This window comes from Malurus melanocephalus, unplaced genomic scaffold (genome assembly GCF_030028575.1).
Source record: "Malurus melanocephalus ecotype Western Australia unplaced genomic scaffold, MMel_1.1 scaffold_1, whole genome shotgun sequence".
NCBI lineage: Eukaryota > Metazoa > Chordata > Aves > Passeriformes > Maluridae > Malurus > Malurus melanocephalus.
Window position 1 is genome coordinate 8,323,499 of NW_026623233.1, and position 25,248 is coordinate 8,348,746.

General features: G+C 38.8%; 1 protein-coding gene across 4 annotated transcripts in view; it reads left to right on the top strand.

The window, feature by feature from the left end:
• Positions 1-25,248, top strand: part of CUL4A (cullin 4A) — a 56,626-nt gene that overhangs the window by 23,416 nt on the left and 7,962 nt on the right. For 2 of the 4 annotated variants that reach the window (XM_057390601.1, XM_057390610.1), the window contains 8 exons: positions 1,020-1,130; positions 1,491-1,576; positions 2,528-2,635; positions 3,317-3,430; positions 4,342-4,447; positions 7,485-7,657; positions 8,496-8,648; positions 8,929-9,730. In XM_057390601.1, the coding sequence (XP_057246584.1) occupies positions 1,020-1,130; positions 1,491-1,576; positions 2,528-2,635; positions 3,317-3,430; positions 4,342-4,447; positions 7,485-7,657; positions 8,496-8,648; positions 8,929-9,024 (947 nt within the window). In that variant the 3' untranslated portion in view covers positions 9,025-9,730. Of the gene's footprint in view, positions 1-1,019; positions 1,131-1,490; positions 1,577-2,527; positions 2,636-3,316; positions 3,431-4,341; positions 4,448-7,484; positions 7,658-8,495; positions 8,649-8,928; positions 9,731-13,692; positions 13,864-22,915; positions 23,032-24,418; positions 24,633-24,736; positions 24,899-25,248 lie in introns of those variants that run through there. The other 2 variants (XM_057390637.1, XM_057390647.1) reach the window with 2 other exon arrangements.

Sequence of the window (25,248 nt, forward strand, 5' to 3'; positions counted from 1 at the left end):
GTTCTCATAAAAATCTCAAACAAGTACAATATAGTGGGAAAGCAGTCAAGTCATAAAGTAGTATCATTTGCATAATTGCATCATTTTTGTCAGATGGAGATGGTAAATGAAAACAATTGTACTGGCAACTTGCCAGCCTAAGAGATTAATTCCTGTTAATTTGAAACTTTCACCAACTCTTTTTCTCTTCATGTTTTTTGTAGTAATGACTTAAAAGTGCAAGTTTTCCTTTGAGCTGTCTAGTACATAAGAGTTCTTTAAAAAGCAGATGATAATTAGTAGGTAGTTTCTGGGCATTGGCCTTTTCCATAATATCTTGAGGGAATTGTTTCATGAAGCATGACTTCACCAGGACAGGATAGAGAAGGAAGAAGACTGTCAGAAGAACCACTAAATTGGAAGGTGTTTGCAAGGAAATATGAGGGGCTACTATAGTCAGCACAAATGGTGTCCTGAGTTAGTTTGTTCCTCTTAAAAGGGAAACACCTTGCCGGTATCTTTGCATGTCAGTAGGGACAAGCTTGGGTTTAAAGTGTGAAAGGTTGTGGGTGTCTACATGACTCCATTTCAAAAGTCTATCGGTGAACTAAGTGAGAACTTCTAGAYTTCTGTGAAAGTTTCTTTACCTTATGCTTTTAAAGTATATTCTTTAATACACAGAAACTCTCCCCCCCTTTTTTTATTTTCAATAAATCAGACCACTGGAGGGARAATATTCTTCTGGACTCCAGAGTAMTTTCTTGTGTTTTGYAGCTGATCCAGTGGGAAATACAAGGTAGTCCAAGTTCCKGGGACAGAAATAAGAAAGAAGTAGATATTTTGAAAAGTATGTTTAAAAATTACTAAAATGTAGAAAGAACAAGTTGTCTGTATGTTTTTCTTTACTGCTTCATGGTGAATATTGTTCTGCTAATCAGCTTGTCACAAGAAAGGCTTGTGTCACAAACCTGGAGGGCAATGATGCAGATAGAATGTATAATTTCATTTGTATTTTATGTTTTGYTTCCATTTCATTACAGGGAAAGACGTTTTTGAAGCGTTTTACAAAAAAGACTTGGCCAAAAGACTGCTGGTTGGAAAAAGTGCATCCGTAGATGCTGAGAAGTCCATGTTGTCAAAGCTTAAACATGGTGGGTTTCTTCAAATGTGTTAAATTTGTATTACTTTTTGGCATGCAAATTGGAATCCCTATTCTCTTATGCTCTTAAGAAATGACAAACTGTATTTTAAATAACAGCTGGATAGGTCTTACTTAAATACTTAGATATGTATTMCAGCTTTCATTGTGCTCAGCGAGAACAGTTGGGCTGACCTCTTGAGACTGGTTCATTTAATGTACCTACAGAGGAGCAAAACCCTGAAAACATGTACGTGTTGGTGGGTGCTCTGTAACCTGCCAAATGTGGCTCAGCTGTCTCAGGTTAAGTGTTTATCACTTGTTCTGTGCTTCTTTGYAATTGTGGAATCTTTGCTTTTTTTGTGTGTGACAGAATGTGGTGCTGCTTTTACCAGCAAACTGGAGGGCATGTTCAAGGACATGGAACTGTCCAAAGATGTCATGGTACAGTTTAAGCAGGTATGTTTAGCTTTGTTTGTGTACTAWATTTTCAACAGTCATGGGCAAGCAATTAATGGTGTTACACCTTGGATTAAGCTAATATTAAACAATAACATTTGAGCAGGTCCTAGTCATAAAAATATTATCTACTTACAGTTGTGTTTATAGAACAGAATTTATTTACTGTAGATAATAATTCTACCATTTTATTGGATTCCTTTTTAAGTAAATTGCAGTCTAAATACCACATAGTAATTTGACATCCTGGAAAGTCTGTATCCCTTCATTCTGTGAACTGTTATTGCTCTGATGCATTCTTTTTCTCTGGTGTGGGCCATTCCAACTCCCTGAAGGTTGCTAAGTGCACAGAAACTCTGCATGTCTCAGCCCCCAAGTTTCCAACCTGCTTGCAGCAAGTGCTGTACATGCTCACCCTGTTGTTGCATTTCTCCCTGGATACTTGTTTTGGGGCCTTACTGAAGTCAGGAWGCTGACTTCAGTAAGTCAGTTAGAGATCTGACCGAGGACAACACCTGTAATAAAATACTGTAGTGACTCTTCTATCCCAGATTTTTCTGGTTTGTCAGATGCTCTGCACCAATTGTATGAAAAAGTTTAGTCTAACTTGCAGTCCTTGCCGTGGCTTCTAATCAAAAGCTTTTCTTTGGCTTTATTGGCATGTGATTAAAGTTTCTTTGGCGTGAGTACCTTGTATAGATAGTGATCTAGACTATTTCAAGGCATGTTGATCTTTTCTTTGTACTCCCAATCACCTGCTTTGTTTTGAAATTGGGGAAGGGGTCATTAGACAGTTACTCAAAATCCTGGTAGAGCATGTCTAACCAAGGATGTGGCCTGCAGAAATTTTTCATTGTTATACTAATCTTAAATTTCTAATTTAAGTATATACATTTTCTAATTTAGTATGCAGACAGTATACTTGAATGATTTTTGTTTCTTGTGTTTTAGTATATGCAGAACCAAAGTGACCCAGGAAATATAGACCTGACAGTAAATATATTAACTATGGGATATTGGCCAACTTACACACCTATGGAAGTCCACTTAAATTCAGAGGTTGGTGTTTGAATTCTTCTTCTGAATACACTTTRCAGAATAGAATTATTATCACAGCGTGAATTAGCATTCTTCATTTAATGTTTTTCTGCCAGGTATTTAAGGTTTTTTTTGTAATTTTAAAGATTCCAGAATTGGAAAAAAGAAAGTAGTGGATAAAATACAGTTTTTTCAGATGATTATTTCACTCAGTGTGGGTTTTTTTACCTGAATAATWACAATAATAATTTTAATAAAATCATTGCCTCACTTTGAATTGCACTCAAGCACTAAAAAGTTGACAATTGGTCAGTTCACCGTTAGTCAGTCTTTAACTACATTGGTTGGGCACTTACAACTATTGGCTAGTTCAATTACTCCATGTTCTTTATTTTTGGCAGGATCCTTTCTGTGTTTCCTGCAATGTATCACACAAAATCAGCCCCTGTGTTTAARTAGTTGCCTGAAAAATAATTGTTTCCAAGTTGAGAGATTTGTTACTTTTGAATTGAGGCTTTCTTTTGTGCATAGTGGTACCAGTGTACTTGGGAGCAAAATTTTCCTCTTTGGATTAAGTTTTTTTCCCACAAAATAACCTATTATGAAACATGGTTGAGGCGAATAAAAAAAATTACATGTGTGAAATCATTCAATATCTCTGCACTGGTACAATGCTAATGTTTTTCTCTCCTTTCTTTGCAGATGATAAAGCTTCAAGAGGTATTTAAAACTTTTTATCTGGGAAAACACAGTGGTCGAAAACTTCAGTGGCAGACCACTTTAGGGCATGCTGTCCTAAAGGCAGAATTTAAGGAAGTAAGTTTGCTTTAATGCTTTGTCTGTTGGGATAAAATTTAAGTCAATTATTTGGCATCTCATTATGTATTGTATTTTTTATAAAGGTAGTAACATTTCTGTGGAGGAACAATCACAGTTGAATACGGTTATTTTGTACAGAAAGTGGGCTTTTAAAAATTAAACTGAAATAATTACCTTGCTAACAAAACAACAATGTGATACGTTTTAGTAATATTCCTTTCATAGAAATCGTTGCTCTTTCAAATAAATTAAGKTGTAATAAAGCAAGAAATTGAAGCAGTAAAAAGAACACAGCAATTTTATTTTTAATCTGGAATTATTTTGATCGTAGAAATCCTAGTGATGCTTTTAGTCTRCTTGACATACTGAAAGAGACTGAAGGGTGTTATTCATGTGATAGCTGTAGTTAAAATTTAAATGCTCGTTGAACTATTAAATAACTGCATTGTTTGTTCACGTGGTTTTGTTTTGCCTCATGCAGTATCTTGCCATGTAATAGGGCAGCTTCACTGAGCCACAGCAAAGACAAAAAACCCCTTGAATCCTTTTATTAACTCATTGTGAATATTAACTTGAGTTAATTAAGGAGAGATTCACTATTGATGGTGGCAACACCAGAATTTCATGTATTGCAATTAAAATGAAATAAAGGATGTRAAGTAAATACCAGGCCATTCTAATGAGCTTCTGCTGTTACTGTATTGCTACTGTTAGAGGAGCAAAAAAAAAAGAGGTTTTAAAAATACCCTGTTTCCTTCATACTAAATTCAGCCAGATTCTTCTGTGTGCCAGGCATTCTAAATTTCTTCTAGAAATAGAAAAACAAATATATACTTTCTGCAACTATCAAATATAGGGGGTACAATAGAAGATTCTCTGAGTATYACTATTATTTATTTCTCTTCTAGGGGAAGAAGGAGTTTCAAGTATCACTCTTTCAGACACTAGTATTGCTGATGTTTAATGAAGGAGATGAATTCAGTTTTGAAGAAATTAAAATGGCTACTGGTRTAGGTAGGAAAAATACTTTCTGATGCTTAAATTTATTCATCAAGTGATTGCCAATTATGATTTGGTATGTAAAGGCCTAATTACAAGAAATTTGTCACGATCATTAGGACTTTATGCACCAATAGCATACACACGCTAAAAGAGATGAGGAAAACACACTACAGGTGTTTCTTACTGTATTTTCTTGGTGCCTAAAATGGATGCTTCASAAAATTATTCACGAAAGATGTGTGGCATGTGGTACTGCTGAAAACCTATTAGATTTACAAAATGGATCATTGCAATTCTTAAAATTTAAGTGATGATAAAGACTGTCATGTGTACAGATTTTTCTCTCTTTCACGTACCATATTTTGAAAACGATCTGTTTCATGTATCATAATTTGAAAACGATCTGTTGTGGAATGCTTTCATTTGGGGGTAACTTAAGAGTGTTTTCAACTGAACTGTTCTGAGAGCTCTCCCTGCCTGTTCATTATTGTTGCTGGGGTGCCCCCTTCACAGCAGGTCTGATTTGTTCAGAGCAGTAGTGTATATTGGGTGTGTATTTTGTAGCTGTCTGCCTCTGCACTTGAACCTGAAGGACAAAGGAAACTGAGGAAGAGTCATTKTCTTCTTAGCCATCTGCAGTATCTGTCTTCTGTGGTTTTATGTTCTTGGGTGGGTTTTCTTTCCAAATTCTTACACTTCCTTGAAATAGTTACAGCTGTAACACTCATCTCTTTACTCTCTGGAAGTTCTGCATCAATCAGGAGYTTATTCCSAGTAGTCCTTCACATGYTGAGATTTTAAGATCAGCCCAATATAGCAGCATCTGAAATGGTATTTGAACCCATGAAAGTACTAAAATATTGTAGWATATTTACTAAAATCCTGTAAAATGGGGATATCAACAATCCTTGTGGTTCAGAATAATGCACTGCAGAAGGAAGTACAGCCTGTGTGCTCCATTGTGTCTCAGTGCTTCAAGTTGCTTAGTCATCCTCTTCATTTAATGGTAAGGGAGCTGAAGAAAATCCATGCCAGTGATAATAATCATCAAGATAGTCTGGAGAGGCTCATTAGGCTGGAGTACAATGTTTGCAGAAAAAAACACAGGTTCACACTGATCCAGGTCCTGATTTCTCATCTTGGGTTGGTGTCCCTTGGAGCATGCATTCTGGTTGCCTGACAGCAATAGATACAGTATGCTGCATGCAAATCCATTCAATTTTAGCACAAAATAAAGAATTCAATGGACTGTTTTTGAGACAGCTGGCTGGAATTGATAGTTGGGAGGTACCTATATGTCATTGCACAGTGTRCCATATCTGTGTTTCTCTCTCTTATGGAGAAATAGTATAGAAATTTAGGAAATAAGGATTGTTCATGGTCCCCAGGATTCCTGTGGCATAGAATGAATGGCATAGAACGGCTTGGATTGTAAGATCTAGTCCCAGCCTGCCATGGACAAGGGACMCTTTCCATCCAACCARATTGCTCAGAGCTCCATCCAGCCTGGCCTTGAACACTTCTGGGGATGGGGCATCTACAGCTTTTCTGGRCAGCCTRTTCTAGTGCCTCACTACCCTCATAATAAAGAATTCATTTCTAAGATTTAATCTATTCTGTTTCCGTTTGAAGCCCTTCCCCCTTGTCATGTCACAGCATGGTGTCCTGAAAAGTTCCTCTCCATTTTTCTTGTAGGGATTAACTGGCCATGGTTGGAACAGTGTTTTCCAGTCACTGTTACAATAAATTACCATCAGTCTCTTAAATGAGACTTATCCCTTGTACATTAGGACAGTGAGAAAATGCATAAATTGTTACTCAGAGAAAGGTCATCTTCTCTCTGTTAATTGTGCTGCTTTGAGATGTGTTGTCCAAATACACTCCATGTTTTTACCTTCATTATTATCAGGAAGCTTCTAGGAGCTGTAGTTTTTACTTTTACTTTAGGGATTGATGGGTAATTGCAGATTGCTTCGCTTTGGCATACTGTAAGCTTTGACTTTACATGCAAAGCTCTGAAGTGTTTTAATACCATCCTTGTGTTTGGACAAAAACACAACTCAACAATCTGCATTTGCTGAAGCTGAAACACAAAAAATGTCTCAAGAGTCATAAATGCCTGTCTAGCCCACATAGTTTAAAGGTTTGKTTTTTTTTTTCTTTAAGGAATCATAGAACAGTTGGGGTTTTTACAGTTTAACAAARAGGAAAAGGTTGCTCTGTGTGAAAGCTTAAATACTTTAAAAATAGTGATAATCTTTTACTCAGCTGTACTTTAGCACTAGATTAAAAAACTTTTCTTTCAGTTTTTACACTAAAACTCTGTTCAAGATATCCAGCACATTTAGTRATAATTTTATACTGTGAATAAAGTATTCCACAGAGTGCAGAGGCTGTTTCAGTGAAAAATCTTTATACAAGACTTTGCAACATAATCATTAGAATGCTTAAGACTTCATTTGATCTTGCCTAAATGCTTTTAGCCTTAAATATTACTACATAAAATTTTCCTCACATACTTGTCTACTACTTTCCTATTTTGGGAAGGTTTGACTATAACAGCTGTCAGCTCTACCCTCCCACAAAACWTCTTTCTGTCAATTGAGACTTCTGTATTTTTACTCTTAAATATTTTCTGCTGTSTGATAAAAATACTGATGAAATCTTCAAATGGGTGGCTTAACTTCTTGCCATCCACTGACTTTTTCTTTTCTGAAGTTCCTTTTACTACCAGACAAAACTAAAGCAATAAAATTAGGTCMGTGTTAATGTAAAATCTTTTCTGAAACTGTTTTGGATGGAAAACTCACTGAGATGAACTTAAGTCTGTCTTTCTGATGTATATAATCCTGTGCATGCTCTCAGCACTTACCTGTGAAAGGTGAGACCAAATTTGAAGGCTGTGAGCTACTTCCTAATTAGAACTTAGTTGGAATAAAGTATTAACATAACAACACTAGCTTTTCAATTTTATTTCTAGATTAATCACGTAAAGCTCTCCATGTTAATGTTTTGTTCTGCTTTCTCCCATATTTGAACTCCTTCACAGAGGACAGTGAATTAAGAAGAACCTTGCAGTCTTTAGCTTGTGGAAAAGCACGAGTATTGATTAAAAATCCAAAGGGCAAGGATGTAGAAGATGGAGATAAATTCATCTTTAATGGTGATTTCAAGCATAAATTGTTTAGAATAAAGATCAACCAGATTCAAATGAAAGAAACAGTACGTATTTTTGCATTAATTTTTTATTAACTGTTTATATATCCCACATGGAAAAGACACACCTCTTACATTTTTTGCATATAAAGAAAAGAATATTTAATTTGAAAGGTTATTTAATTTTTAGAGTAGTCAAGATAACTCAGAGAGACAAAGACTTCAAAATCACTGAAATTGAAAACAACTTCAGTTGCTTCCTGTGCTTGCAAATTTAAATGCTTATGTATTGAACTAAAAGGATCTTGTAGATGTTTCAGTCCACCTTAGCAGTTTCTGTGGTGTTGCTGAAGTGTTGATACTGTACTGAACTCATTAATCAAATGTCACCRTGTCACTTCTGTTTAGCAGGTAAGGGGGATATAAAAGTCAGGGTTGTCCCTGATTCTGCAGTGGATGTCTTTGTTGTATCTGAATCACCATTCTTGACACAGGGTGACRTATTTCAATTAACATTGGCTTGTTTCTTGTTTTTGCCTATGCATATTAAAATCCCTAAAAATCACACTGGAGTTTGACACAAAACACTGCTGTATTTGGGCAGTCAAACTGTTATGTGTTCTGTCAGGAATCTGAAGGGGCTTATAAGATTTAGTTTATCAAATAATGTAAAATAACATGTTATTTTTTTCCTTTATGTTACCCTTAATTTTCTCTTTTACTTGTTTTAGCAGTCCACTTCAGAATAGCTTAGCTCTTAGCATGCAGTAACGCATTCATTTGTCTCAAGGATGAAYAGGAATGCATGAGTTTCATTTTATTGCAAAGGTTAACTATAGAGATATAATTAATAAAAAACAGCAATAGAAGGTGATGTGATTTGTGGTGTTGTATTGTTCTTTAGGTCGAGGAACAGGTCAGCACAACTGAAAGAGTATTTCAGGACAGGCAATATCAGATTGATGCTGCTATTGTACGAATAATGAAGATGAGAAAGACTCTTGGTCATAATCTTCTTGTTTCTGAATTGTATAATCAACTGAAATTTCCTGTAAAGGTAATTTATGTTTTTGTTTGTCCAACCATCCTAGGATTATCTAAATGTATGTAATATGTTTTTCTATTCAGCTTGTCCATAAAAGCAAGACATGGAGAATATCACAGAATCAAACACAAAGATTAAGGTTCTATGTGAACAAAAATAAGCCAGAGTTGTCAGCAATACATTAATTATATACTGTGGTGCAATTCTTGTGTAGCTTGTAGTWGTAGTATTTTTTAAAATATGTTTGYGTTTATATTACTAACTGTTATACTAATCTCATCTTTTCTTGTAGCCTGGAGACTTGAAAAAGAGAATTGAATCTCTCATTGACAGAGACTATATGGAGAGAGACAAAGACAACCCCAATCAGTACCACTACGTTGCATAAAGGAGGAGAAGTACTTTTATTTAAAAAAAATAAAATCCCAAAAAATAAAAACCAAAATCATCCACATGTATCTTCAGGACACCAAATTCCTATGCTGTTCCAGACCTTCCTTTTAGGAGGTTTCAGGTTGATGTATATTATTCAACCAGCTGCATGCACTGCTGTGGAAAAGGAGCAAAAYGACATGTTAACTGATCACCTTTGTCAAGACTGCTTACTAATTTTAAATGTTCTGGGATATTTTTTCCCTTTAATCTTTTGTTCTCTTGGGTTTTTCAATTTAGTTTTACAGTTTTGTTTAACAATGTCATTAAAGTTGGATGGAGAGGTAAAATCACCTCTGTGAGAAATACTTCTGTGATGGATGCAAGTCTCATTTCTTCRTTTAGATGTTCCTAACTGCATCCATAAAGTCCCTATATGCTGCATTCTTTACTTACAGTGACAACTTGGCTAACTTTTTAAAAACCCTTCATTGAWGAACATGCAAGCAGTGTTGTTGAAATACACTGAAATTTTRAAATTTTGCACCATGAAAACCCTTAAAACTTGTGCTGAGTAAATTTTTTTTTCAAGTTACTACGAACTTCAGTCTGGTTTGGATAAATCAGGTTTTGAAGTGAGATCCTTGAAGTGCCAAGAGGACAACTGCATTCATGTGTGTACTGAGCTGCTGGATTATTTAGCTAAAATATGGGTTGTTCTATTGCTAGCTACTATTTCTGCTGGCTTGGGTGGCAAAGATTATATCTGAGTCAAAGAGGCCCTACCTCATTTTAGGGCAGCCAGGTGTATTTCACTGTTTCTATAATTGCCGTAACATTTAGTTTTGGCTTGAAAGTAACATCCAGGGAACCTACTGTACAGYGTGCTCCACTTTAAAAAAACAAAACCTTTTTTTAAAAAAAAATACTTTTATGGTCTCAATATTGGAAAAGCATAGCTTTTTGTCTTGAAAGAATCACAAGGATTTTGTGAGTACTTTGTTACATATTGTATATATGTAAGTTGAATTGAATTAAAGAGTGAAAGACACTGTAGATCCCTTAGATAATTATAACTACAAGGAAGATACCTTTACTGGTAATACTTGCAAGACTGTTTATTTTCCTGATTTGTCTACTGGTTATGTTTCACTCTGAAAAAGAGCTACCAAAGGAGTTTTGATCACTACATAAATGAGAATTTAACTGAGCAATATTTTCTTGAGAGATACCTTACTAAGTTTTATGGAATATGGGATTTGTGCATCAATTAAAAGGCCACCACCTCTTCTTAAAGTAAGCAATGCTATGAGTTGACATATTGTGGAACTACATATTAAAAGTCCTTATTCTGTCATCTGGTGTCATTAATTGTATTGCATCCTGAATTATATTTGTTCCTTTGTGTTTAGAAATTAAACACGTTCAGTTTATTGTATTTAAAGCATATTTAATATAATTTAATGTAGACTTATTTTAATATTTGAATCTTCAGTTAATGCAAATAAAATCTTTGATGCATATTAAGTATTAATTTCTTAGCCTTTGGGAKAATGTGGCACTTCAGTTTATTTGTGTGGTTGGTTCTTCAGTGTTAGTTATACTATTCACTTTGCACTTTTTATGTGTTTGGAAACCAATGAGATCTCTCTTACCAGACTTTTAAACCAGAAAAGAATTATGTGCCTCACAGAAATGTACTGGCCAGAGAGGTTTTCTCCACACTGAAAGCTGGTACTGTGCAGTAGCTCATAGGAAGCAGTGAGAATGTACTGCCTGGCCCTTCTGAACCCAATGTTCAGTGGTTTTAAACAACAGCTTAAAGCAGTGGTGTTATCCTGAAGACGACTGAAATGGTTCTGCCTCAAGAAGCAATGTTAATAGATTAAAAGTGCTGAGATGTGCAGTTTTTCTTAATTGCTACAGACTAAGAACTCTTTGGCCAAGTTATTCGGGTCTAGCAATTAAAAATGAGTTGTTTGATGGCAGTGAAAGTTACRAAGTCTGTCTTTGTGTGCTGTATGCCCTTGGTCCCTGACTCTATTATCCCCTGCAAATAACCTCAAGCAGCAGTACTCAGGGGGTTCTCCTTGGTTCTGCCTTTCTGCTTGTGGGAGTGGGGTTTTTGTCTTTCATCCAGCTGCTGATCTCTACCCATCTCCTTATCCCCTGAAACCACAGAGAATCTTCCCTGAAGACTCAGGGATGGGGTTTTACTGCCCTCTACAACTGCCTGAAAGGAGGCTGTAGCCAGCTGGGGATTGGTCTCTTCTACCAGGTAACAAGTGACAGGAAGAGAGGAAAAYACYTCAAATTGTGCCAGGGGAGGTTTARATTGGATATCAGGAGAAATTTCTTTACTGAAAAGGTTGTCAATCACTGGAWCAAGCTGTCCAGGGAAGTGATGAAGTCACTGTCCCTGGAGGTTTTTAAAAGATCKGTAGATGTGGTGCTTAGGGACAGTTTAGTGGCAGACTTGGTAGAGCTGGGTTACCAGTTGGGCTCAGTGATATTTGAGGTCTTTTCCAAAGTAAATGGTTTCATTCTATTTGTAAGTTTATTATCTTCGGCAGGTGTTTTCAGGAGAGCGGACTCTGTGCTATAAACTTGGTTAGCTATTCCTAGCAAGTCTCTGTGTGAAGCCAGGTAAACTCAGCAAAAGACTATGGGAAAAGAGAGTCACGTTTTGTGGGAATTCTTTCCTGGTAAAAATTCCTAGCCGGTGCTCTGTCTGCCTTAACCTTACAGGACAGCTTTTATTGTAATAAGGGCTCCTGTATATCCTGAGTGTTTCCCGTTCTGCATCCATGGCTCTGAAGAAAGGCCAGGGAGTGCACCATAGTTCATATTTGGGACTGTRGGCATGTTGGTTGGCCAGCAGCTCTGTCAAACATGTGTAGTGGCTGGGTATAGACTACATGTCCTTTCCCTCGGTGACAGCACTACTTTGGACCTCCAGGCTGTGTATACAGCAGCTTTTACAGAAGCTGTAACTTTATGTTTGTTTATGTCTTACCCTGCTACCAAATTTGACTGATGTCAGCCAACAAGTTACCAAACAGTGGGGCTGGTGGCCGCCATGGTTGTGCAACACTTGGTGCACTTGTAAAACAAACACCCTGCTAATACTTGTACTGAAAGCATGCAGAAATCAGTATTGTGCTGTCTCTGCACCATTAAAGCCTAGTGAGCTAATGAACCATGGCATGCAAAGTCAACATCATTCTCTGCTGATAACCTTATGTTCTTCATTTACCAAATTTTACCACAAAATTGTTGCATTATGCAACTTATATACATATATTGGTCTCTTTTTTTGGTAATAATCCAAGCATCTGTCACTTTTCTACCTAGATGCCTACCAATTTTCCCCCAGGGAGGCAGAACACTGCACACCAAGTTTAAGCCTGACTTTGGGCCTCCCTCTCCATTTAGACTTGTGGCAGACTTCGTGTTTCACAGACCTTCTTCCACTCCCAATGCAGGTTCCGAAAACAGTGATCCAAAATGAGAACATGTCCCACCTCCATTACCCTCGACTCCTCTGCAGATGACTCACTCAACACTTGACCAGAGCTGCTTGTATGTGTCCTTCTTCAAGCTGACTAACTTCTGCTTTTGGCAATGCAGGGCAAGAATAAAGATTGCTACAAGTGTTGCAGGGAAAACCAACCAAWCTAAAAAGAATAAATAATACATTACTGTCTCTAAAAAATGCACAGATAAAAATGGAGCATTRAAAAACAAATGGTTGTTTATAGCAATAGCAYTGAAAATGAAAGGTAGATCCCCAGSCCACCCTAAGGAGCAACTAAACTTATGAGATATGTTTTGCGGAAAGTGTGAAAAAAAATGAAACAAACAGCAAGGAAAGGTCAAGTTCACAGTAGCTGAAGTTTACTTTAGCAGCTGGGAGTAGCTAAATTGCATTTCAAATGGGTTCAAAGTAAAAACGTAAGAAGGCAGCATGGGAGCAGAAACGATTCTGCCTCAGAGATGATTAATGTGGAGCAGCCTCTGGTGAGGAGAGGGACCAGGTGGAAGTCACTGTGAGAAAGCAGAGGCACACTGCTGTTGGCACACCTTCCAATTGTACTAGAAACAGGATTTCAGGAGCAAGGTGCATACTTCTGAGGGTTCAGATGAAGTAAACATATTCCTAACCGAGCATCGGATTACAAAGTGATCAAATGACSTGCGCTTCCCACGTCCATTACATCTGAGAACGTTCACGAACTAAATTCACCTTCTTCTGGTTTTCTAAAAAAAGGGATTCCTTWAAAAACGTGAGATATCTGAAACTATGTGAAATTGTAGTTTTTTATCCATATAAACCGGCAGTCCCGGTTTTGTCTTGGAACACGTGTGACTCATATGTATGCCTAAGTATATACAGATTGAACACTTCAGAGATAAGACCATCAGCTTTCGATGTTTTTATACATCTGGGACTGAATTCTATGCGAAGCGACTGTACTCACCTTAKCTGCCTTTAGACTGAGTGTCATGAAGTACTTTCTGGAGGCAATAAAGAACTCGGGTGGGTTGCTGACTCACCACAGCAATCCCGCCCCGTTTCCCGAGGAGTGACCCCACACATTCCCCGCTGGAAGCGCRGCCCCGCCCCCGCTCTCGCGAGATCCGCCCCTCGCTCCACAGCCCGGGGCTCACGTGAGGGCGGGCGGGCCCTGTGACGTCAGCGGTCACATGACCGGCCGGGGCCGTCGCCAGAGCGCCCCGAGCGCGGAGCCGCCGCCGCCCCCTGCCCGTGCCCGCCCTCGGCCCGTGCCCCGCCGAGCCCCGTCCCTGCACCCCGACATGGCGCGGGGGCTGCTGGCGGCGGCCGTCCTACTCGGTAAGGGCTGGGACGCGGGCGGCCTGTGCGCTCGCCGGGGTGGCGGTGGGGGTGGTCGCCGCGGCCTGAGGCGGCCCCGGGGCCGGCGGCGCTGGACGCGGCACCTGTTACTGGAGACCCGCCCGCCCGCCCGCTCGCTGCCGCCTGCTGTCGGCGTTCCGGGGTGCCGGCTGACCCACGGATTCCTGGGGCTTTTGGGGGAGCCATCCCTCCCCCGCGCTGGGCCCCTGTGGCGCCCGGGAGSCTCCGAGGGCCGCCCGAGGTACGAGGGCAGTGACGGCCGGGCGGCGGCGGCTGCCGAGTTCGGTGGGCTGAACTGCGTAGTGCCCGGGAATGCTGCTCTGAGCACTGCGTTGCATGTAGAGACAGCGCTCCGGGAAGAACCTGGAAACCTGGGAACCTGGAATACGAGGCGTGGAGACGCGGGAGCTACTGATGTCATTGCTAGGGAGCAGCGYTTTTCTATAGGGCATGTAATGCACCCTTGCTTAATGGCTTTCTTCCTCCTGTATCTTGAGTAAAATATGAAACGTGTCTGGAATACAGAGATTTCGGTGCATTAGTGAGAAGGTTTGTTAGGACAGCAAGGCTGTTTTACTAGGAAGTGTGTCTTGCTTGTTTACTGAAAACCACCTTGCTTTTGGTTTCTTGTCTTGAAAGCCACATCACACGACAGTATCAGGTTTCTGAGATGTGGGTTTGACAGCAGACAAAACTTGTTCAGCAGCTGGCCAAAATATTTCCCAAATAAAGTAGCAGTTGAGAATGCTAATCTGCCATCATTTCTGAGATAKGGCAGTCTTTGCAACTCTTCTAACGTCTCTTTGGTAGTAAATATCGTTATCATCATTGACCGTGCTTCAGTTTCACAGAGCCCAAAAGACGCCACTTCCAAAGGGCACTGAGCAGTTCAGATATCCAGCCCTCGTGAGCCAGTGTAGCAAGCACAGTGTCTGACACTGCTCCTTGACTTGCTTTTTTAGGGCTGGCAGCTGAAGTGTCGTTGAACTGGCATTATGGTGGGAATTATTGTATAGTTTGTTTTATATCTTTACGGCTTAAATTAAGAATTGCTTTCAAATGGGTTTTTGTGGTTTTTATGTGGTACCRCAGTTAATATTTTCTGCCACTACAGTAGTCTTCCTCTGCTTAATTAGCAGCTACAAACATCATTCTKTGCATTATCTTTGTCACTTTCTGGCAAGTAAAATGTGTTAGGTTTTTGCAGCTGAGGCAACAGAATAGTTTATTTTACCACGGAGTAACTCTTTAGTGCTAGTTGGGGCTTTGTCCCACTGTCTGGTAGTTGAGTAGCTGGGTGTTTCTGCATAACTTTATACTACAGTCTTGAGAGATTTTGTGGTGCAAATAGAGACCCCATTCTTGCCAAAGTGTGGGGCTTGGGTTGTAGGTGAGGGGAGAAGAATAAGGGATAAATGGTAAYATATGAGCTGAAGTCTTCAGCTACTTAGCTCATTTGTAGCCTTTAAGTCATCTGAGTGAACACTGATTAGGAGAAGGTAATGATCMTAGGAGGCTGAAAGATTAGCGTGGGTGGGGCTGATGTGAARACTTGTTTGGTGGTGCCTTGACTTTGGGACAACAGAATTTTCCAGCTGMATACCTTACCACACCTCACACAGTTTTCTATTCACATTGAGCAGCAAGCACTAAACTTTCATRGGTCAGTATTGAGCATTTTGTKATGAGYTTCCTCACTCATATCAARCATACATATGGAATTAAGAAAACATTTAGATAGTATAGTGGTAAATGCAGGAAAGGGGGCTGTGGGAAATGGAAGTACTTCCCCTAAACTTAACTGCTGGTTTTTGACATACTGAGTAAGATGGTGCTTGTCTGTTGTGGAGCACGATGAGTCAGTTGGGTTGTGCGCCAAACCCAGCAGAGCTGCTTGTGCTGTCTGAGATCTAGWGCACCCGTAATTTTTTTTCCTTGCTGAAACACAGACACATCAGAGARCACTTTTTGGAAAATTTAAGATTAGAGTCAGACATGGATTTGGTTAGTGAGTAAGTAATGAAGTGTTTGAGATTTGGGGAAAGAAAAATTGAWTTTTAAGGTAGTATGATGCCATTGCAGAGCTAATGACACATAATCCACATGTTTCTATTGCACAACACTAGTCCAAAGAGGAATTTCAAACCTTGCTACCAATGCAGAGATAGTTGATAGAAACTTGATAATGAATTCCAGACAGCAATTTGGTGCTGAATTGTTTTTCAAAGGTTTGGCGTTATCAACTGTTTGGAGCTTAGACCAGTATAGCTTGGTTTTCACAAAATCTAACTGCTTTAATGTTGAGCAACTTTCTAAACACTGTTTTACCAAATGCTGCCCTTGACATAGTGTTTGCTTGATAGCTGGTTTAAGTGTTGACACAGTCTCTAAGGATCTGAATTAGTGTGCCAGTCATCATATGATAGGTTACTTGGCTTTGACTTCAGCAGCTTTTCTAACTTGTGAAGTAACTTCTTAGTTGCTGAAAATCTGCAGGTTCTCTGACATGCCCCTTTTGAGATAACATTTCCAAGGTTTCTGTTCAGGCTGACCGAAGAGTGTTATTTATGGTGTAACCTGCATCTAGATTGTTCTGTAGCGATTAGGATGCCTTCTAATCAGTAGCAAATGACAAAGTGAAGAATTGCCTCTAAGTCTGAGGAGCCCTACTCAAAAAAAAGATTGATACTCTATAGCAACATTAACTGCCGTAATCTCTGATAAGCCTTTGTAGGTCGCAAAGATAAAAGCTTACTTCTAGCAAAAGGCACACCGTGCCTTTACTTTTTGCAACTTAACAGCAGCAGTTTGTCTTTGCTCTCAAGTCAGCCRTTATTATTTGGAAACTCCTTGAGAAAGCTTGGTGCTGAAATGGATTTCTTGGTATGTGTTCTTTTATGCTTGGCAGAAGACACTTTTGGGCATGTRAGTGGTGGGAATTACAACAGCTATTTGAACACACCCTTGTATTATCTTGATTCTATATTACATAGTTTTAAATGTACCTTGTGTTTTGGTAAATCAGGATTCYATGGTTTTTGGGCATCTGACTTTGAGATGGACTGGTGTCCCTTTCAGTCACAGTGTATCAGTTTCTTAACCTTCTCTATCCCTTGATAGCACCACTATCAATACTGTTTTTTCCACTGTTAATTCCAAGTGTGAGAGTCTTAGGAGTCGCGCTGGCATTGGAGTACAGAGTTTTAAATGTGCTGCGGCTCCGCATCGTGGGTACTTGTCTAGCTGTTTCCTCTCCAGTGTTCAGCCTTGAGCATTRTAGTTCACAGTTAATACATTTAGTTTTTTTGTATTAAACTTCTGATAGCATCTGTTTGCTTAACAAGAATTCACTCAGATAGACGTGGAACACCTGTACGTCTTTACTTTTCTTGACAGAGTTAAGATCTACTTCTTTATAGGACTAGGAGAGTGGTTTTACTCAGGCAGTTAATTTATTATCTTATTTCCAGTATCCTCTCCTGTGGGGAAGCTTTCTCTTTAAATTGTCACACAGYGTTCCTTCCTTCAAAACACTCTTTGGGGCTGACAGCTGCCTTGAAGAATGTGTGTTAGTTGTGTGGTGTGATACCGCAACACTAACGAGAGCAAATGCAGAATGGACTTGTGTGAATGCTGAAAAGGATCTGGCCAGGGTAGTTCAGATCTCGCAGTGCACTCTTGTAATCATTTGCTGTAGAGCTATCCCAAGACTTCCTTCCTCTAGACAGGAAGCCATAAAGAAGTTTCATGTGACTAAACTTGATGCAATTGTGCAATTCTCTGGTCAAATGGCAAGTGTATGGCTGCTAGATAGCCTTTCCTTTATAAGGCTTTTGTACTTCTCTAAATTCGTTTATAAAGATAGAAGTTATTCATCTGCAAACTTGAACTGTGAAACAAAATGTTTACTGTCTTAGTGGAAGTCAGCAATATCAAAACCATGATCTGAGATTGCATGAATTTGTCTCTTGGTTGGCAAGGATGTATATTYTGGGTTGGATCAGGAACCTGATATAATCAGGTGATGCACCTGCACAGTGCAGCTGGTTCTCTTCTCCACTAAAGTATTCTCACACATCCTTGAATTAAGCTCTGTTCTTCCTTCCCCCACCACTCTGTGTGTTTTCAAGTGAATCCAACCTTGTCTTTTCCTGCCAGCTTTCCAGATAGCATTCAGTCTTGTGTGTCCGTTGGTGAAGGCTAAGTATAACTCATAATTTTATGGAGACCATCTTGCCTCTTGCAAGTGTTTCATAAGTCAGGYCTGTCAAGGGATTTTCCTACTTGTAGTTGTTCTTGTTGTTTTCTTTCTGTATTATCCCAAAGTAGTACAGGTTCTGAATCCTAAGGAAGTGATCTTCACTTGGTCTTCTGATAAAGGACTTGGACCTGATGTCCCTCTGGGAATGGTGCTCACATTAGAAGACAGATCATTAGAGGGGAGCATTACTCCTCGGGGATTTTTCCATTCTCTTCTCTTCTCTGGCATAGATTTAGAAGTCTGAAGTGGTGACTAACGTTACCACTATTCACAAAATAGCACTGAGATGACAGGATCATTCTGAACCATCAGAGTGAGTAAATTACTGGGCACTTTGGTTCACATGCATAATAGAAAATAAATCTTTAAGTAAGAAGAGTGTCTTATCTCCTTGGATTAATGCCCCAAAGATAGTAGTATTTGCATGTTTGCCATCAGAACACCTGGGCAAAGGTGCAGGACAACACATCGGTACTGCAGCCTAGATACTGAGTGATTATGTAGGGCTGGAGCCCTTACCCCTGGAGTGTTGCTGCTTGGTAATTCCAGGGCGGGCTGTGGCTGAGGAGAGTCTGTGACTATGACCAGGCTGTGACAGGGATACTCTGAACCCTGTCACAGCACATCCCTGGAATCATCAGCTGGGCTATGCTGCAGCCATGGTTTTTTCTCCTGAGCACTGTAGGCAGTTGATGTAACTGCAGACGATCCCATCCACTGGATGTCTGTATGGCTTAAAGTACTGATGATATGGGATATGTGCCCAGGTGGATTTGGATAGCTTGCCACCCTTTATTTCAAGAGGGAGGAAGAAAAATGCTGAAGAAATTTTTACTTACGGAGAAAATATTTCTATAGTAATAAACCCSAGATTATACAGAAGTAGCTTTTGTGTTTCCTTATTGTTAAATGTTCCATGCTTCTAATAAAAATTGGAGGTAAAGTAAATCATTAACTATAGTAACTGAAGTCCTCTCTGCAAGCAGATGGTGTACACAATTGCCATTAAATATRCTTGGTTTTCTAGAGCACAACAACGATTCATCTCTCTCCCTTGGCAGGTTTCCATTATATGGGAGAGTAAATCAAGGGTAGCTGTGTTTGCCTAACAGGATTTCAGTTATAAGAAGGTTGAAACCTRAAAACATGTACTAGATTGTTTTGTTAGCTTTGTAGTTTTCATCTTAAAACAAACAACTTYATGAGGTAGATTTCTTTAAGATAAATTGTTATACAATCAAGGAAGTATTTGTTTTGTTTTAGCTGCTTATTTTATCTCAGACTGTTAATATACTTTGGGTTTTTTGAGGTAGATATGGTAGATAAAGGAGGATACTGGATTTAATTCAACCAACATGTCTAGTTGTTATTTTAACAGTTTTTACCTTCAATAAGAATGCATAAGACTGTAATTGCAGAAATGAGGTGTAAATGGAGAGATTGTCTTATGATTTTCAATTGAAAATATGCAGCTAGAATCAATATATAAGCAGCCTTTTTTTGGAACTCACTGGAATACAAAGGAATCATCTGAACTAAGTGAAAAGTTTTTTATTAGTACATTTTTGATGATTGCTTTACTAGATATCCATAATGTAGTGTTTCCAGCCAAGTGAATAATGAACCTAACAAAACTTACTTTTTGCTATTGAAAAGTTGATGACCGCTTCATTTATATTTGAAGTACTACACTTGCTGTGTCACAAGTAGCTGTCACAGAGGGCTCTGCCGTTTACTAGAAGGAACATTTAAAGCGTAAATTAAGAATCTGGGGGTTGTATCAATTTTTGTGTTAAACWGCAAAGAATGATGTTGTTGTGAGATGTAGAAACAATAGTCTCAGCTTGTAGATATGCCCTGATAGAACTAAGCAATACATTATGCAGCTTCATTCGAAATATTYCCAGGATAGATTGATTGAACATCAGTTTGCTTTTCTGTATTCTTGACATTTTGACTGTAGACTTGTAGTGTTTGTGGGCTGGTGATGATTCATGCGTTAATCACTACTCAGCACTGGAACTGCCTTGACAAAATTCAACAGCTGCTTTCCTGCAAGACACAGCGAGCTGTTCCTCTGCCTTAAACTGGCTGGAGCAGAGAGTAGGCAAGACCTTCTTTCCTTCAGTGTCTTGATTTGTTCTTCAGTGGGGTTTTTTTCTAATTTTAATTTGCTCCTATGTCCCTTCTGTTTCACTTGGTTTCATCTGCATTCCTCCAAGACCTTGAGAGCAGATGATGCTGCAGCATRGTGCTCTCTGATCACCACCCTTGTGAGTGTTGCCTTATTTGCAGTGAAACAGCTCTCACCACTCTGTCGAGGACAGCTCAGTGTCTCGTGCTGGATGCGTCTGTCTCATCACTGACACTGCAAATCCAGCAGCTGCTGGACATTTTTTAGGAAGAACTGGGGCTTTATAGCATTTGTTCCAATCCTAATGAAATCAGGATTCACATAATGATGTGAATTTAACCTTRCAAAAATCTAGTAGTTATGCAGGTGTTACTGTGTTTATTTGTGCCCCTTATGTTTTATTAAACTTGCAGAGGGTGATTTATCATCTCTTCATTACCAGAATTTGTCTTCTATTTGGTGCTTTCTGGTACGCCTGCATTGTCTTTTGTTCTCTGAATCATTTATAATGGACAGGTCTGCATGTTTTCATTTAGGTCAGCACCATTTTTCTTAATTGTTTTTCAATTCCTTTTCCCTGCATTTCTTCTAAAAATATTTTTCTTTCATTATTTTACTGTCTGTTACTTGATTTTTAGCTCTAAAATTGCCAAGATTTTTAATAGCTGTCAGACAAGGGAATCTGCATGCACACTTAAGTTTTTCATTCTAGTGCATTTTTCARTCATAATGTTAGGAGCAATGGATTCTTATTCCCTACCTCTACATTTTCCTGTGTTCTAATAGAAATCTTCAGGAAAATGTAAGCAGCTTGCTTTTGAGAAAAAACAGTGCTTGCTTAAAATGTAAACAAGTTCCAGATGTAAATGCAAATCAAAGGAAACTTTGCAAATTGAAACTTCCACGTGGAAGAACATGTTTTTGATACTGCTCTGAATTACAATAAATATAATTTCTTTGTGAATATGTGGTCCTTAATGAACATTTTATGCTGGATGTATAGTTTTGGTTTGAAGTAAGTTTTCTACGCTAGCTGTTCTTAAGCGTTTTCTTTCTTCTGTCTGTCTCTGATTTCAAATCTAGGCTCTTCAAAAACTGTGTAAAGTTGAATGAATTCCAGTTTAAGCTTTGCCCTCTTTGGTGCTGGGGGAGGGTGTGATGTTGCTAAGGGGAAGGCAACAAGGGAAAATGCTTGCTGGGTGCCAGAGAAATAGTTTCCAATGTGTTYCTGCAACTGATGTGCCTTCTACTGWAGTCCAGCTGACAAAAGTCCAATTTTGCCTAATAATTGTCTTAATACAATTGTGCACACCGTAGTTCTGCAGTGAAAAGTTTCAAAATGAAGATTTGTTTTTTGAAAACTTCTCAGAGTAGGAAGCTAGCTGATGGATAAATCTCATCTGCATCTTTTTGCTATTATCAACAGTTGAATCAATTAGCATATTTAACTTGTTAAAGCTTATTTGCTTGTGATAATGGTTTATATCTTGCAGCTGTTTTTTTTTAATTGTGTCTTCTGCAAAACTGAAATTGTTGCAAATGCAAACTGATAAAGTGCTAGCATGAAAATGATACAGACCTTTTGCAGTGAGGTTTGCTTGGGGGGTGGTCGTGGTGACAAACTGAGAAACTGAAAAATAAAAGGCTCTAAAAGAAAGAACTGGAAACATCTTGGTATGATTTCAGATGCAGGAGCATTGTCAGGTATCCCTTGCCATAAACAAGATAGGAGATAAGCAGTTTTCCAGCTGTTTCCAGCCTGCCACAGTGTGTCCCCTGTGTGAAGCTTTGTTGGCAGTGGACACTGGTCCAAGTCCACWCTGCCATCAGAAAGGATGATTCTGTGCTCCTCTTGCTATGTGTTCTTACCTTGTTAAGTCAGTGCTTTGGTCAGTTGTACTCAGCATGCTCTGAGCATTGAGGCTGTAGTGGAACAAGGTGGGGGAGAAGATTTGTGCTGCTTTTCTAAGCAGCTCGGTCTGAGTTCAGGTTAAACCAGTCAGGAAAACATGACCTCAGTTTATGTCAAGGTCTTGGCCTCCTCCKTCTCTTCCTCTMAAGTGTAGGGAGCGTGATGATGGTAAAGAGAAGTTCTCCTGGCMAGGGTAGCATGCYYTATCATGCTATTTTTGGCAGGGCCTTCAAAACATCTGTAGTCAATCCAAGCTTTCTAAATGCTGCATTCAGTGCATGTACAGCTGAGTGTCCTGGTACAGCGGGAATGAAGGCTGCATGGTGTGCTGTGGGGGCAGAGGCAGAGTGTTGTATGCAGGCAGGATCAAATATGTTAAGTCAGGTCTGTTGAAGATCGTAAAATAGTTGCAGCGTAGGGTGAACACTGAACCTACCTTGAACAAGATGATTGGTGTTGGTTGCATGTTTTTCTTACCCTCTTAGGACCAAGTTAGGTCRACAGTTTTGGTTTGGGTGGCTTTGCATTTTTATAAGTGAGGTGTTACATTTTTCTTCTGTTAGTGATGTTGAAGGTTCTCTAGAGACTGTTAATGCCCAAGTTTCTAAACTCAAGTGATGTTTAGGTTGTATTCCCAAAATGTATAGTTGTGCATATTTGTCTCTTTGAGATCAAAAATACAAATTTATGTGACACCAAGTTAATCACTTTTTATGTTTATCAGGCTTTTTACAGGCTTCCTCTTCATTTGAAGTGAAAGATTCAAGTGGTAAAGTCTGCATAATTGCTGATTTGACAGTAGCCTTTTCAGTGGAATACAGAAARAGTGAGCAAAAAGAGGTAAGGGCCATGAGTATCTTACTGCTTGTCACTGGTATTTATAAAATGTGTGGTATCTCTGTACATATGCAGTATTTACACTTTCAGCAAGTATTTATATATGAAAAACTGTTTCAGCAAAGGTTTTTACTCTCCGKTCATGTTGCATCAGCTTTTCTTTATTATGGATGCTTCTTGTAATTAAACAGTAAGGTTAAGGCTGCTTGAAACAATCACAAAAAAACTGTGTGTAATTACTTTTGTGATTGAAATTTGACACCAGTCCTATTGATAACTAAAGTGACTTTTATTTGAACTATAAAAACAGAAATACTACAAATTTTCTTTTGGTAATTTCRTAACACTGACATGGACTAAATCTAAACTGAAATGGCTGTTGGCACGTAGCTTTTAAACTTTTTAAACTCCTGAAATCTGTGACCTTCTCACATAGCAAATTTCTAGATTTCGGTGTATCTGCAAACTAGTGCAGTGCTTACCAGTTGTTCTGTATTAACGGCAAAAACTTGTTAATGGAAAATTAAGAATTTGCCTTAAGAAAKAGATTTTGGGTTTTTTTGTATCTTCACTACTGAATAGGAATTGTGGATTATTTACAGTCTTATCTATAAGACTTATTATCTATAGTCCCGCAGTTGTAACAACTTAGTGTTATTAAAGTTGATTTTTTTCCCCTAGCCATCACTGTAATACAAGGTTYAAAAAATCCTACTGCTTTGCCAGTGGTGCACTTGCTATGTGTGATTTGAGCTGACCTCATGTTATATAATCCACATTTTCAATGGTGGTGATGACCTGAAATCCTGCTGATATTGGTATATGTGTTTGCAATCAGAACTGATTTCTTTCATAACATGCTTTTGTCTGTTTTTCTTGTRAACAGTAAGCTCAAAACTTCCCAGTAAATGTTGTATTGGTCTTCAGATACCACATTTCTTGACAACATGTAATAAAGTATTACACCCAAGCTACATGGGATGTATCATTTGCTTTTGTTCTTGCTCTGTTGTACTACAAGAAGCAAATCTTTAATTCTCCCATTTTCCACATGTCCAGAGTTTGCCAGRTTTGATTCTTGTAGTACGGATGTACCTGCAAATTCATATTGCTTAGGAGGTTTTAGTAAGATAGGAGGTTTGATCAGTTTAGGAGGAAAAAACGCTTCAGAGGTGCTGTGAGTATGTACTGGCTTTTTTCAGAGAGCAAGATTTCAGAGAGGAAGATTCTTAAACTCAAATGCCAGTAACATGCTACTTGCTATATATGGTATATAAGTAAACATCTTGTAGTACTTATTAATGTCTGCTGTATGTTTGTAACAKTTTCCTAAGATATTTTAAAAAGCAGTTAGGAAAAGCTTACATGTGTTTTATTTTCTACCCCACAGTTTGTACACTTTTTTCTTCCGCAAAATGCTTCAGTAGACCCAMGGAGCTCATGTGGTAAAGAGAACACATCTCATCCAGTTCTGTTACTGGATTTTGGAGCAGGACATTCATTAAACCTGAGTTTCTCAGAATCTGCAGACAAGTACCAAGTTGAAGAGYTAGTTTTCCTCTACAATCTGTCAGATGCAACTTTATTCCCAAATTCAACTACAGGTAGAATGAAAACTTTGTGTTGTTATTGCATAACCCTTCCAGATTTAATACTCAGTCCTTTCTTTAAATACTGGTACATACTAATGCAATGTATCTTTTCACAGGAGGAGTGAAGACTGCATCACATAAAAGTATTATTCAGGCACGTACGGGCACAAAATACAGATGCATCAACTCCAAGCACATCAGTATGAAGAGTGTGAATGTTACTTTTAGCAATGTCACTTTGGAAGCCTATCTCACAAATGGCACTTTCAGYGTGAACAGTAGGTATCTTGCAGTAGAAAATGTACTTGGTAAGCTAGTATTTCCAATAACAGGTGATTTCTTTTTAAGTCCTGATTAATTGTATTTAAGGTGKGTACAAACTGGATCTGAAGTTCTGATATAACAGCATCTTTTAATATGAATGGATTTCCCTCAGGTTTTCTCTGGAGGGTGTCAGAATCTGTGACTAGGACATCATGCCCTGGGTTCCCATGGGTATTGAACTAGGCTGTTCATGAGTATGGGTGTTAAACACATGCTGCAATAGGTCGATTGGGCACATGGCCAAAATCCTAGTTTAAAAGTATCTGATAACTTCCAAGCATTATGACCTCTACCAGAGTAATTT